General features: G+C 43.7%; 1 protein-coding gene across 1 annotated transcript in view; it reads right to left on the bottom strand.

The window, feature by feature from the left end:
- The window catches only part of LOC149302537 (PH domain leucine-rich repeat-containing protein phosphatase 1-like), a 66,757-nt gene extending 50,976 nt beyond the window's left edge, over window positions 1–15,781 (bottom strand). The window contains exon 1 of the mRNA XM_089482222.1: window positions 14,761–15,781. Coding sequence (XP_089338348.1) covers window positions 14,761–15,781 — 1,021 coding nt within the window. The remainder of the gene's footprint in view (window positions 1–14,760) is intronic.
- Between the last annotated feature and the right edge of the window lie 473 nt (window positions 15,782–16,254).

Genomic DNA, 16,254 nt, shown 5'->3' with positions numbered 1-16,254 from the left:
CAAGCCATTCTCCATGCACAGCAAGACCTCATGGGAAAGCCTATTCCAAGTAGAAATGCCATATGCCAAGGCTCATTTCTGTACAAAAGTCCCGACTCTCAATCTCATCCATTACAAGTGTATGAAGGCCAGGCTTAATTCTCAAAAAAGTGCACTCAAGTTTTTGGTTCAGCAGAAATAATTTTCATAAAAACAGGCTGTAAACATGTTAAAAAAAACAGCATAAACATACAGTAGGTCTCCAGCAGTGACATTCTGCAAGCAGAAGCAACAGATTAGTCAATTTCTCAAGAAACATTTTATGTCAAAAGACTAGTGCTCTCTGCACATGTGAACTCTATAGAAGGCCCAACTGTCAGAACAAAGGAAACACACAAGAGATAATCCAATACTTGTTATTGGGACTTTATAGGTAAATGGAACTTATTAAAAGGTCTATAAGCCTGTCAAGCACACAGCGGGTAAAAGACGCTGCTCCGCTTAGACAAAACATCTATCTCTATCTCGTATATATATATATATATATATATATATATATATATATATATATATATATATATATATATATATATATATATATATATATATATATATATATATATATATATATATATATATACACACACACACACACACACACATATATATATACACACACACACACACACCCAGTGCTACATACTTTCAGTCATGGAGGGCTACAAACAGGCCACCGCTTGCTGATGTCCTATCTTCAGTGATGAATGCCTGGTCTGTTTGCATCCCTTGAGGACTGGAGTAGTTATAGTTGTTAGTTATTTGTGTGTCAATCCTTCACGTGTTGCTAAAGAGGCCCTGATATAATTTAGGTGCACAAGGCCATGCCGCAGAGATGGAGGCCAGCTTCAGGATACCAGAAGAGGTCAGCGAACTGGTTGTCACTGCCTAATCCACATGCCGTACAATAACTCAAGTACTGGACACTTTAACCCTGTGGGGCTTTTCACATTTTACATACACTTTGCAGACACCGACAATGAAGAACTGGATGCTTTTGCCCCACTACCCATTGCTTTTAGGAGACATTTACTATAATTTCTGTAGGTGCTCAAAGTATAAACACCACATGCACTCATCTGAAGCAGGTGAGCAAAAGTAAACAACATGAAAGCACTTGGCCGACATCCCTCCCTCTGTTCTCAATTACCAAGAAAACACAGGGAATGTGGAATACAACAACTGCACAACAGACTAGAGAAAGAATAACCAGAAACTCTGAACAGCACATGGAGGACAACAAGCAGAATATTTGGTCATTTGGTGTGTCAGTAACACAATGTTGCCCAAATCTGTAGACATTAGGACCTAGACAGAAAAACCAGAGTCAGCTTAAAGTTTTGTATGTACACCTATAAATTATAAAATGGCAAAAAAAAGTTAGGAGCCAGACCTTAAATTCTTGGAGCCATGTCCCACTGGCTCCTGGGATCTGTCAAGCTCTGCATTAGAAGACATGAGAGCAAACATATAAATGCCTAGAATACCTTTTATTGCTTTAAGTGTGTTGGGACTAGAGGTGGAAAGGGATGCAGCATTTAGGGAATGTTAACGCTAAACAGCTGGAATATTTGGACATTCGGTCCATGTAAGAACGTGCTTCTCTCACTGCCTACAAAGGCGATATGTTGGGTTACTTATAGTTTACAATGCTGCTGGTCATATGGAAAGGAGTGTACAGCCAGCTCCACAAACCAGTTATTTTGCTAGTAAAAATCTTTAGTAAAATAAGAGATTGTTGCACCAGCAGGATTTGGCTCATTCCTGAAATATTTTGTTGTGTGAAGGCATTTGGGTAAAGGAATGAGAGCTTATTACACCTGCATTGGCCCAGGTAAACATCACTGCTGAAATGCTACTGCACCAGTAAGCTAGTGACACAGTAAAATCTTCCTAAGGCTACTAAAAAAATTAATAAAAAAACAAGCTAAACTTAATTATCTAATTACCCACAAACAATGCATCTAAGAAAAATATAAGAAGTCCACGCAGAAGATAAAACGATATAAACTTTAAATACGAGCAGTTCTTCCTTTTATTATTATTGTTGTTGTTGCTCCTTTTATTGTTCTGGCGGAGGAGGCATTTTTCTCTCTTGCCAGTTCTGTTCTATTTTTTCATTCCAGGAACAGATCACGTGCAAACCAAGTTTGTAATCCAGAATCATATTTAGATGAAATGGCTACCGAACACAGCATGTTAATCCATATACATTATCAGTGTGAAACAGCCCGTGTCTTCCAAGTATCTGCCGAAAGGAAAAAAGTTTAAATAAATAAACTCCTTGAACTTTGTACCTCATCTACAAGGTGCACAGCGAGATAAGCGATACCAACACGGTCACGTGTGCCACAGACTTATGGTCCCCACCTGACTATTCACTCCCACAAGTGCTCTATATCTCAGAAGTTAAGCCTGGGGAACCCTGTTAAAGAATCCCAACCGGAGGAAAAAATAAAAGTGACAGTCAAATCAGAGAAAGTAAACTGCAATAATCTCCAGCATGGAAGCCTCTGCATCTCTGATGACCGCTTCCTAAAAGTAAGACATCCTCCATAGCTGTAGAGTTTAGTTTCTGCAGGCCAATTTATGGCATGCCAGGCCGTGGTGTGTGTGCCCAGCTGAGAGAAGCAGAATGGATCTTTTTCAGGGCTGACTTAAGCAGCAGGGTATTAGAGAAGATGAATTAAAGAGGATTTCTCCAGAAGTCAGGCTCCAGAATAAATGTAAAAAAGGGAAAAAAATAAAGCAAGAGCATAATTTATGCAGAAAATAAAAAAGTAGGCTACAGATTAACCCATGCTTGAGCACCTCTATATTGCAGTGTTAATTCAGTGTACATAGTTTTATTGCATCTTTCATACCTGTGCATTCATCTACACATGTCCACGTTAATCTGAATGTGCAAAGGTGTACCATTTTCTATATTAGAAAGCACAGTAAAGTGTGTATATCACACACATGCTATCATGAATTAGTGTGTCCTAAATAGTTAATACTGTATGGAGATAGAAAAGCGCATTGTAACCGAGGACTATAGAAACACCCTAGATCCCATCCAGGGCTTGAACAACACCCTTCCAACGTTCCCTAGCATGCAAGCACATTCTCCCCCCTTCCTTCTATCCTCGCTCCACAGGCATAGGGCAGGAGCGTAATCCTGTGTCACTCGTATCGTAAATGAAGGTGTGGGTCTGGCAAGTGACCCAAAACAGACGCTCAAGTGGCGGTCAGGGCCGGCCTTAGATGTGCATAGCCAAAGTGTGCCAGCCCATTACCCCCTTTGTCACCACTTCACTGTGCCACACCTCTTTTCCTCCCTCATGTAGTTCAGGCATAGATCAAATAATTAACACAAGGAAACAGTCCTGCTGGTATAGATCAACGGGGGGGGGGGGGGGGGGGAACGCATGAAAACTGAACGTTGAGGGTATAGAACAAATATATAATGCATGAAACCCTGAAGCGCAGACATGGATCACAGGTCACACACCCCAAAGGCTAGCCCTGGCACCCAGGCTGCATCCTGTCTAGATTGGACATTGGAACTGTTCGTGAGCAGATGGCTTACTCTGTTCAGTGTGTCATATCGTTTGCTGGTCAGGCATCCAGATAACATTTTCTTTTGGTTTAAGACTATTGTCTCTCTATCGTCAGCCTAGATGAGGATTTTTTTTTTTTTAATGAATGTTATTTTATTCTATTTTCATGTAGGGAGATAGGATCTTCAGTGTTCCCGTAATTTATAAAAAGCTATAACAAGGTGCAGATTTTGGATGAGTCGGCCTGACACTGGTGATATCAGAGGCTGGCTGCCTGCCCAGTAGATCTCATATTCACTCCGTCCACAGTCTCTGGAGGCCCATGTTAATTGAGTTCTGAGCACAACAATGAAAAGAGAAATCAATTATGCGCACAGCCCAAGTGAAAGGGTAAGAACTCCGTAGTAAGTGTATGTATTGTCTCTCTCACAGTTCTGTCTCTCCTCTGGGCTTTATTTTTGCACTCCTTCCACCTCCCAACTACTGACCTATTCCAACAAAGTAGGTACGTTTTGCATAAGTATCCACTTAAATGACCACTGCTGGATTTTTACTTATTCTTCGGATAATTGAGTTTTCAGGCTTGGTACGTGTGACAACTGTTGTGGACTAGAATTAGTAAAGTAACCTGGAATGGTGGAGCCTCCTTCAAAAAACACTACTCAAGTGGTTATCATGCAATTAACAATTGATTAGCAGTGCTTAGCCTGCCTTGCATACTCTGCACATCCAGTAAATTTCCAGTATGTAAATAATGATTCAGTGCACATGGCTTGCACATACTTGACATTTCAGGTGCACCCAACAGTTGTCAGACATTGACATATTCAATAAAACAAGTGTTTGGTGTGTTTGAAGGGTACGCACACCAATATTGCCGCATGTTATTTATAACGAAATCATTGTTATAAGCACCCATATATTCTACATACTGAATCATGGGCATGGACATATTTTTACAAAAACAAAACCAGAGAAGGTGGCAAAAACATCAGGAGAGGGCCGCCACCTTCTGGCCCCATCAGCCTCTTGCCTCCCCAACATACACAATGGCACACATGCATACTATATTATATATACACACACTTACACTAACATACACTCATGCTAAGTTGCTAACACACACAACCCCTCCCACACATGCATGACAACACAGACATACTTACTCTCCTTTGCTCCCTCTAGCACCCCCATTAACTCACTGGCAGCTTTCTCTCCGGACACTACTTTCACCACTGGGTCACGTAACATCGCATTACATCACCCTGCTGCGTTCCTGACTCGCCGCGCAAGTCCAATTTGGTCACAAAGAGACAGTCTGACCTGGACTGGCCATTTCTGAGCAACCCCACTGGGCCAGCCAGCCCCTGCCTGGTCCACATAAACCGGAAGAAGTCATCTACAGAGAATTTTAGTGGTATACATGTCAATAGAATTTTCTATAGGCACCAAAGGCTCCCCACAAGCATTGTCACAGACTACAGTGTCCTTGTACTATTCCTATGTTTGCATAACACAAAGCAAATGTAACACAACAACATTTTCCACAGTGACTTGCATGGGAGATTTTCAGCTATATAGACATGTAGATATTCTGGATTACTTCCTGAGCTTAGCCTGCAAAATAAACACCGCATACCGGAGAGGAGGCGGGGCTTACTGGTGTTTAACAAAATGAGTGACATGCCCAGAGCCTGAACTCCCATCACATCTCATATACGACACACCACCTATCATGAACAAAAAAAAAAAACTACAGGGCCTTAGGCAAAGAATTCCTAATTATTCCAATGTGGAGCACTGTGAAACTGACAAATAGCTTTACGCACATAATCTGTGTGACATCTCTGATTGGTACTAATAGCAGACTAACCTGGTGACACAGGCCCAGCTCGGGAAGAAAGCCAATAGGAAGAAAAGCCTAACAGTTCTCCCAAACTTGCGACAACCCAGTTCCTGCTGAATGTAATTCTACAACAGCGGGTTTTGGTCTTGTGATATAACTGGCAGGAGCTGATTTTACACTTCTGTTCATCAACAGTGGTTTTCATCAACAGTGGTTTTCATAAAATGGTTGACCATCCTGATAAATAAAGGCCCTACCAGCACAGTTAGATAATCGAGTTACTAAGTGAAACCCCTAGTTGGTTTCCATACAAAACAGACTATATCCAGACATCGATGCCCAGCACCCACCCAATACACAGGGGCTAGCATCTACTGACTCCTGGTATGTGCATCAAAAGTTATCGCATTGCCATACAGGCTCCTGGCGTTTCATGCTATTGGTTCATTTTTTCCATTGGGAGATCTTTGCTAAGCCATTGTTCCATATGCTGTGAAGTTATCGAAGGAAAAAAGCGGAGGCAGTTATAGCTGTCCGCTTCTGGGGGTCTTAGAAATGCTTTAATTTGTAGCCTTCAGGAAGCTGAATCGTGATCATTCACAGGCTTGCATGAAGTCTGACTCACTGCCAAGTCTATTCATGTCTTTCTGAACGCGGGAATCTCTCTGCGTTCATTGAAATGCAGGAAGCAGTGCAGTGTTTATATTTTTCCTATTCTTTTCTCCCCCATTTCTCTAGCAACCGTTCCCTCCCACAAATGAGCAAGATGTTTAAACAAAATTAAGAGGCTCCAGTAGAGAAAACATTGCATAACTTTATCGTTAGCCATTTTTCTTGTGAATTGCCCTCTCCTTAACACAATAGGTGTTTTAGATTGTAGTATTGATCGCTAAAACGATAGCGTTAGCAAAGCAGATCTGTTTTTCTACACAAAGTCCCACCAACATCTCTGTGTTTCCAGAGATGCTAAGCCGCTCATCTTGGCTCCCAAGCCTGCCTAGGAGAATATGGCAGTATGACGTGTTGCTGGTGAATCAAGTAAAAGCTAGAGATACCGGGAACCCAGGAGTGCATACGAGACAGTTAGTACTGCCAACTGTCAGGGAGCCTGGTAAGAATGACACGGGGGAATGATGTACAGATTTCACTAAATAAAACAAAAAAAACATGGCCACCATTTTGCGCTGGCATGCTTGCTTTCCTCCCAAGGTCTGGGATAAAAGTTGACTCCTGTCCAAGATCTCTGTACTCTTCCAAGACAAACAACGCAGCTCTATACCATTTCCACCATGACACTGGAAATTTCCAAATCCCTGCCAGCTCATACTGTTCATTCGCTATGCCAGGGCCTAAACAAAGTGAACGCGGTGTGGAATTGCTGTCCTTTTAAATACCGGCAGTACAGCCGTGGGAAGCTGACAGGGTTAATATAAATGAACAGTTCAGTTGTATATAAGCCTTCCTTTAATTCCATTTCTTCTCTGCTCATCCTGCTAAGAACCATTTCTTCAAGTATCAAGACTTGATAATGTATTTTCTAAATGCATCTATCAATTTAAAACAGCACTAAATTGCCGACAGCAGCTGTTACATTTTTAGGAACCATGGCTACTTGAGACATTTTTTTTTTTGTAGCTCGGCCTTGAAGGCAATAATAAAAAGGTTCATTTGAGGGGACAAGTACTTTATAAGCAGACAACTGCTGTAAAACCCCAGAGGAAACACAACGTATAGAAACAAATACATGAATACGAGTAGATTTCCAACATGTGTTAGAAGAAACAAAACCGCCCAATATGGAGTAAAACCGGAAAGGGATACATTTAATCCCTGCAACAACAAGTGTCGGGTATTTGGAAACCTAATTCCGTTTCTGTACCATAACAGCTGATGTCAGGCGGACACAAGCAAGAATGAGACTGCACAAAATACTCCCCTTCACAACACATGAAACACAAACCACACGCTCAAAATCATGCCCTGATTTTCACACCGTACGTATATATTTCTCCAACCACCTTTTTGGCCTCCAGAAACAAGCCCATAAAATGTGCTCATACGCATTGCCATAGCCTATGGTTCCACTTAAATCCAGGAACTTTCTCCTTAATAAAATCTAAAGGAGGAGGTGTTGGGCAGTATGCTGAAATGACCAACGTTAAATACATCTGATCAGTGCAGTTTCATTGTGAGTTCAGGGCCTTTACTTCTGACCAAAGGGGTCAACAAGTACCCACTAGCATCCTGAAACACGATGGTCTGCAAGCAAGGCGAGTAGAGCCTCCACGGGTCTGCTTTTCAGTAGGTACATGTCCCTAATCCAGTTAGTCTGGAGTCTGAGAAGCTGACAAAGTCGTGCATTGTGAGAAGAGGCAGGAGCTCTAAAATGGAAAACTTTATATTTGTAGGCAATAAGAGCTTATGTCTTACTTTTTTGGTCATTGTTTTAGCCGGCAGCTGCCAGTTGACACCGGTCAGGTTTTCTGATTGTGCAATATTGGCCATGTGTGCACGTGTACCGAAACTCTACACAAGGTCCCAGAGACAGAACTAAAAAAGGTCACGGCCAAACGGAAAAGTTTCAAAACTCTGGCTACCTGGCATCAGCTGTTTCTCCAGCTCTGCCTTGAATGTGCTACGGCAGGGCTGCACAACTCAGCCCAGGAATTCTTTATATCTCTGCTTAAAAACAAGTAGATTCATTTTTAATTGAGATGATGGTGCTCAAGGTGAGATACGCGAAGACCATGGCCAGTTTGCAACCCTTAACTACAGGAACTTGTGCGTCAATTACCAACAGATGTACTTCTTTATTCACTTGATCAAATGTTAGCATGTCAACTACCACCATTAACTCCCTCAATCCAAGAAACAGAGACTTTGGCAGCAGATAAGAATCTGCTTAGCCCATCAAGCCTACTATAAAGATAATCAGTCCTTAGTCTTGACAGATTCATAGATTGGGCTTTATGTCTACTCCCTGCATGTTTCAATTCCCTTGGTGTATTAGCCTCTAACACTTCTGCTAGGAGGCTGTCCCATTTATCTACTACCCACTCATTAAAGTAGATCTTCCTTATGTTACCTCTGACCCTCTAGTGTTAGATTATGACCTTTTGCTGTAACATTTGTCCTACTTCAAGGATCATAAAATAGAAGCTGCATGCTCTTCCATGCTGGAACCTTAACTTTGCTCAGACGTTTCGTTCCCCCTAAAGCCGACTTCAGTTCTAAGTTTCATTTAGATTAACATGCAATCTAGCTAGTCGTTGAGCGCTGTATTACCAAGGAGTCAAAGTCTCCAAGTTTACTTAGATAAAAATAAGTGACAAAATGTTCTATTCAACTAAACAGATTTTGCAAATTCCAATGATCCGCCTTTACGTAATGATTATACTCATAATTATTACTTTTTGTCTCCTCCTTGTGTTTGTATCTAAATAATTATATGATTGTTTAAAAGGAAATATAAATAAAATACTACCTGTGTCCTCAGAAAACACGCACTGTATGAGGTCATGGAAAACTATTCAAATTAAATCATAGACAGAAGCCAACTGTAGGTCTGAAGCACTACAGCAAGTTATTAAACAGTTAAAAGCAGACCTGACCAAGAGAAATGAGCAAATTCTCACTTGACAGTAAACAAGATGGCGTGTAGGATTAGTTACAAGATTCTTCACTTCTGCAGACACTAAATAGAAAAGGAATACCAATAGGCCGGGCATGCCAATGGGCTCCGTGACAGCTGCTGCCATACTTACACTGGCTCAAGGGATAGCAAATCAAACAAACTGCAGGGGATTGAAAGAATAAAATGTGCCCCCGGCCCTTTAAAGTGACCCAACCGTCCAAAGCTTAAATACAACAGATACGTGGCTTTTTCTGCGTGGCTGTGGGTTTGCAAACGGTTCATTAATCGACATGACCCCCGGCTACCGGCTCGCTTTTCTGAAGACAGGAAAGAAGAACAAAAAAACAAAACATACCTTCCATCACTGGAGCACAAGTAAAAGCAGCTTTATACCTATCCCATGTGCGTTTAAATTCCCTAGGTGTATTAGCATCTACCACTTCTGCTGGGAGACTGTTCCATGTATCTACCACCTTATCTGTAAAGAAAAACTTCCCTTAAGCGACATCTAAGCTTCTGGCCCTCTGAAAAGCCACAGCACAGTGATCCAAGCAAAGTTTTGCTACAGAACTGCATTTAACCTTAACCTATACATGCCTTAAAACCCCAGTACAGGACATACCAGGGACCTGTCAGCTGGTTTTAGAGTTGAGCTATGATCAGAGATGGACACCATTTCTTATAGTTGATAAACTGGAAAGTCGTAAAAAGGGGGGGTATACTAAATATAGGTGCATCCTGATTTCTTCACATAGAACACAATCAGGGCTGAAGCATGCAGACAGATAAAGCCCTCTTTCCCTTTTTTAGGCTTAAATGTTTACACATTATCATGGCCAATACCAAAGATTGTTTTCTTCTTAGAACTATGTTGGCAAAAAAAACCAAACCCAAAATCAAAACAGTCTACAGTAAAACGAGATCCATACTGAACACCAAGCCTTTTGTGCGTTACACAACATATGCAAACAGCGAGCTATGAAAAACTGACTAATCGAGTGGGTCTCGTAAAAACGGATCTGATTTTCTCGTTGCAGCAACTTCCCTGTGCCCAATACAGAGAGAACAGCCCCCCAGATGCGATATCGCATGGCGAAGCACATCGGGACACGCTTCCGAGACAGAACAGATGACAAGGCGTGTAGTAATAAACGAGAGCGAGAGAAGTCAGCATATTAGCTAAGGAAGGTCAGAAACAAGTGATAAAAAAAAAAAAAAATTAAATCGGTGAACGCAGTATTATGAGAATGTTAACTGCACCACAATCTGAATTCAAATTAGAGGTCTATAATAAGAGACGTATAGATAGAACACCAACGCGTGCATATATGTAATTAAATAATGCGCATTATAATGTAGCGCATACAATTTAAATAAGAAATTCCAAGAACACTTCAATTTTCCAGAATTAAATGATCTGCGACTAAAGCCAAGTAAACACTCATTCCCACTCAGCAGTCCCGGGAATAAACTAAACTCTAATGCGTTGCGTATGCAGAATAGAGCAGATGTCACAGTGACAGCGAATTCTCAGGCCGGGCAACATGCAAACCTGGTACATTTGTATAGGTACCTCTAATAAAGCAGCGTGCTAGTACAATGTACCGTGCTGACCGGCGAGTCAGCAGTAAAATCAGGCGTGTAAAATGTAAACATCCGTGTACAAAAAAAAAAAACCAAACCAAAACCAACCGAGAATTATTCCCGATGATCAATTCCTTTTGTTCAGGACACTTATCTCACCTGCTGTAATAGGAGCAGCTATTCATTTCTTATCTCAGGACGCTGTTGTAAAACAATACAGCCCCTGGGTCAGATCAAACACTTTTCCAGCTATACATTGTTATGTCAGAGTCGTCTCCAAACATATCGACCTCTGTGACAAACATCCAGGGAAGGGCAGGGTAAACTGTTTTATTAGCACAGGCCATGCAGACAAATGAGTAACAGAGTAAAAGGACGGGGTATAAAAGCCAAAGGGAAACAAAAAAAACAAAACAAAACTCTGAAACTCACTCTATTCTTCTCCATTCTAGAGACATGTTACACAGATTCACCGCGCAGCAGCACAACATGACATTTAGCCAATTTGGTAAAAAATTACCAGCACTCAAACCTGCAATATAAGCTTTGTGTGAACATGAAGCCATAAGTACTATACACAAGCTAAACTGCCACGTCAAAGTACCCCCGTGGCATGCGAGTCCAAACTGTCACTAAATCCAGACAAAGTGGTTGGGCTGCCACACCACATACTGCAGCATAGACCTTCACTGAAGCTCCCGCTTGACCACTTTGTGATGCTCTGTAGATGAGCGATGTGAGGTGGCAGATGGTCCTCACCCTCTCTAGGGTGCTAATATACCCTTCCCCACTTTTTGAAGGTGCAGAAGTTTACTAACAAACTACAGCTAAACATTCACGAGACAACAGGAGCTGTGATCCTTACAAAACACTCATGGATGAGCCATTTGCCCAAGAAGCACGAAGTAAGGAAGCTGTGACGTTTGGAGAAATCCAATTTCTTCACTACAGGCCAGGGACACCCAACAAGTAGATGAATCTGAAACCACTTAAGAAGTGTACTCTTGCCATATGTTTTTATGCTTTAGTTATTGTTCAATTGCGTGTACTCGCCTACCCAAGATCGTGGGATTTTTCTGAAGCAAGTTGTCACAACTTGGAAGCCTATTGGCAGAGGCCGCGGCACCAACCCAAGCGGCATGACACGAGTTAATATTTACGCTACTAAAAGTGATTTTACAAGCCAAATACAGTCTCAAACATAGCAAAACAATACTCTGTCTCCGCATATAGCACTTCAGGCATCAGTTCAGGCTGGTACCTTAGAGCCTGAAGACCAGCTGGGAAAGGAGACGCTCAACTGTTGGAGACACTTTGTTTCCTGCTGGTAAATCACACAGGGGAAGACGAGCTATGGCACATACATGTAAAACTTTATGAAAGATTTTAACATTTGCCCGTCTAATTTTGTCAGTGATGAAGTTTGATTTCCAACACAGGTATGCACTCTGTAGAACACACTAAAGGCAAAGCAGAAACAGACTGGGCATTACTATTATTCACATTGCCAGTAGATGAAAAGTTATGCCCAACTGTTACAAATGATCCTGACAGAATGTCTAAGCACAAAGCCAGGCTATTATAATGTAATTAGCTCAGCTGCAGCAAAATAAAGCTCTGAACGAAGATAAAAATGTACAGAAGTGAAACATATCTGCAAAGCAACTGGGCCACACCAAGACACTCTAATGACAACATGCGAATTGAAAATCACATCGCACACTACTAAGGTGATGTGTTTACTGTTGCCTACTTATATTGCTAAACTAATATAAAGTTTAATCCGACATCATATGAGGGTTTTAAAGTCTCTACAGCTGACTACACTTGAGTGTAGTGCATCAGGGGACACTGAACCTGACATCTTGGATCACACTCCAACACTTCTCACTTCTTCACAATGCTTCAGTGTTTCAACAAGAGCGAGTGAGTACCTGGGAGAGGGGAAAAAACGTGTTCCTCTGGCCTTAACGTCAAGGCAGCTTGAAGCCTGAGGTACTTTGAAGCCCCCAGAAGGTCCACCTTGGACAGACTCTACCGGTCACTTCAAAATGAAGCTGGTAAGCCCAAGGATGCAACCGGACCCTTCAGCTGCACCCTATTCTTTTACCGCCTGCCCTAGCCTTTTGGTTGGTAGCTAGGGGAAAATGTTTATAACGTTAATTTGCTTGCCCATTTTTTTTTTTTATTTCACAAATGTTACTTTTAACGTAGCACAGTAATTTTTTTTTATACCGATACATGCACATTGGTACACTTGTTCTTAAGTCACTAAAAAAGGTCACAGTGGAGCTAGGTCCTCAGTCCTCATTGATTCAGCTTCTTTGGTTTAAGAGGTGGCCTGACCTCTTGGGCTCATACCTCCCCTTGCAGAATTTAGTAGTTTCCCTTTTGAGAGATGGGGGGGGGGGTAAGATTCAGCTCTCCCACAGGACTTTAGGATGGGGAGGGAAGGAAGGAATAGATTGTATATCCTATGAGGAGTGCAGCACCAGAGATTGATTTGGGATCGGGAGCACTCTGATCCACCCTCACCACGAAAAACATTTACTTAAGCTAGAAGTTCCACATTTCGATCAATAATGTGTTTATTGCCTCATTTCTAAAGATGTTATAGGTTGATATGTTATTTAATACCCATGTGTGTAAGCAAATATGAAGGATAAGTGGATTAGCATATATATCCGACAATAACCTGTCTAAGGGTGTAGTTAAACCGTACTAGGTTTACACGTTTATGTCACAGTAACCATGTCACTTTTCACTAATTACATCCTTACATGCAGAAAATATTGATTGCACTTGAGATCAACATACCGCCCAACTTAAAATATCACACCTGTTAATAAAATAGTAACAGCATATAATAACCATTTTAAGAGAACACCACTTGACTCTAATCTACGCAACGAATCCTCTCTCTGTTCCATTCAACAACTTCTCCCGACGAATCCAAGAAATTCAACAACTGCTTTGCCCCATCTTAACAAATATGCGGCACCCCCCTGGCTGTGCCAGTCCACGTAGGATCACACGCATAGAGTACTTGCTTGGCTTTGACATTTTAGGGATGTTGTGAAGCGGCAGATATATTCACACATCCACGCCTGCCAGGTTTTTTAATTCGGTGCCACTGATGAATGACTGCATGTGTCAACTTTCCATTGCCTAATGGATACTTGCGGCTGCTCACCGTACTGCAGCTTCCCCCCAATAACTTGCTACAGCAGTCAAAATCCGTACTGTCTGCTTCACAATATTACCATTTTTACTAGACCGTCTAGAACGCCCTGACATTTTGATATCACCCTAAACACAGGGACTATAGGAGAATACCGCAACAATAGTACTACTACTGATATGGCTACAGAGGGTAGGTAGCCGAGTGCTACCTGTTCACTAACACAAAACAGTATCAATTATATAGTTTAGATTTGCCGAATGTGACACAAGGAGTAGTGAAGTTACCCCAACTCTCCTATCAGCACTCCCTTTAGCGAATAGATCTGCGTTTCGTGTGTTAAGATTAATAGGACGTTTAGGGGAACAAGAACTGATCGAAGAGACTGTGGACCAATCGCATTTTACTTCTAACATTGAAAAGTATCTTTTAGGTTACAAAGTCTTCAAACTTACAGCTAGTGCTGTAGAAACTCTGCTATCAAGTGTTTAAAGTAGCTGGTAGGAAGCAGGAGATTAGATACATAGCCCTAAGGTACTAAAACAATACCCCAAGCGCCACATAATATTCCAGTCTAATTATCCTAATACCACTTAATGCACAAAATTGCTGCAATCCAACCAGGGACACGTTTTGACATTCTGTACGATCGCAGTGCTGAATAAAGCCGAGCCATATGCCAACCATGCGCCAATCATCAGACACAAATGCCAACCATGACGATGAGCTGTCATAGCTTTACCCAGCAATCCTCTCCATATTCTGTACATTGTGCCATCGCAGCCTGTGAGTCTGGCAAGCAATGCATTAATATGAACTAGGAGTAAGAGATCCTCCTGCTTGCCCACCAATGCTGTGCCACTAAGTGCCACCCACACCCAGAACACATGAATCACGCAGGCTTTCCCGCAGGTGAGACCCTCCAGCTGATGGTTACCTGCATAAAAACGGACGAGACAGCCGATTTCGGGCTCCATGCCTTCCTCTTGCACCCTGCACAGGTCCCTGAAGCCCAGCTGGAAGAGGTAGTCATTCTGCACTTGCAGGGGCTTCTCGTGCGGCTCCAGTCTCCGGCTACCCTCTCCGTGAAGCTGCACATAGAGGGCCCCGTGGGCCTGCTTCAGAGCTGACAGGGGCTGGGCAGGTACAGTCACCGCCTGGGAGATCGGGGGCTCCCCGGCCAACTCCTCAACAGAGGACGACGAGGTGGAAGAGGCAGCCCCGCAGTGGAAGAGCTCCAGCCCCTGGCATACAGTGGGGCTCAGGCTGTCAGAGTCCGAGTTGGGGTGCAGCGCTTCCTCCGCGGGCTGGGAGATGCCATGCGCTTCCCCGGCACCCCAACATTCCCGAGTGAGTCCGATCACCACACTGGCCGGGCAGCCCACCTCCTGGTCTCTCCGAGTGATTTTCTGAGGAGTGCCCGCCCAAGCTTCTCTGCCAGGGGCCGCCTCCGCTTTAACATCGCCGGGCGCAGCGGCCGCACTCGGAGCCTGGCCCAGCACCCTCATAACACCCGACGAGCTTCCCCCCGACCGGAGGAGGCGGGCTGCAACCTCACTTGCCGGGGTATCCAGGGTGCAGAGCAGCGGCTTGAGACAGGGGGAGGCGTGCCGCTCGTACACATGAATGCAGCCCCTCCGCAGCTCGGAGCGCACCCACTCGCGGTCCTGGGGCTGCAGCTGCACCCACTGCTTGTACTTCATCAGGCTCTTCCTGTCCAGGCTGCGGGTACCAGGCCCGGGAGAGGGGGTGGCAGCACACTGCGAAGCCGACGAGGGGGCGGCGGACACATTCCTCTTGAGCCGCCGCCTCCTCCGGAGCAGCATGGAGTTCGCGCTGGATGACCCGGTTGGGGGAGGTTGGAGACTGGCCGGAGCTGAGCTCCCGTCGGGGAGCGGGCGCCTCTTCTTCTCCTCTGCCGGCCCCACTAAGGGGATCCCGACGGCTCCCTGCTCCATGGCTCGTGTGACAAGGTGCGAACCCGAAGCTTCCAGCTTTCTATAGAGGATCCCGGATCACTCCACGGCAGACAACACGAAGACTCTATGGGTAATCCCCCGACATTCCACGGGACGAGGTGAAGCATTCCACGGGGAGCGCTTCTAGGAAGCCCCAACTCTGCCCTGCGCCATCATGGAGATGATGTTGATGATCTAGCATTCCCTCCTTAATTGCTTCAGATAGACAGCCCCCGCCGCTCCATACACCGAGGGTGTGTATCTGTTACTGAGGATCATCAATATTAAGCAGCTCGACGAGAGGTGGGGAGAGCAGCGCTCACTAATCACTGGACACAGCAGAGCTCATGAATATGCAGTGCCAGCGGGAGGGGGCGGGCCCCATAGCAAAGCGCGCAAGCTGCGTCACGGCCAGCAGAAGTACCGTGTGCTCTGGCGCCATCTGGTGTTCAGGATATCTGGGTGGGGCGCGC

This window comes from Sceloporus occidentalis, unplaced genomic scaffold (assembly GCF_023333645.1).
Source record: "Sceloporus occidentalis isolate IW3139 unplaced genomic scaffold, rSceOcc1.0.p SCAF_18, whole genome shotgun sequence".
Lineage (NCBI taxonomy): Eukaryota > Metazoa > Chordata > Lepidosauria > Squamata > Phrynosomatidae > Sceloporus > Sceloporus occidentalis.
Note: the sequence above shows the minus strand (reverse complement) of the source record. Positions and strands in the feature narration are given on the sequence as shown.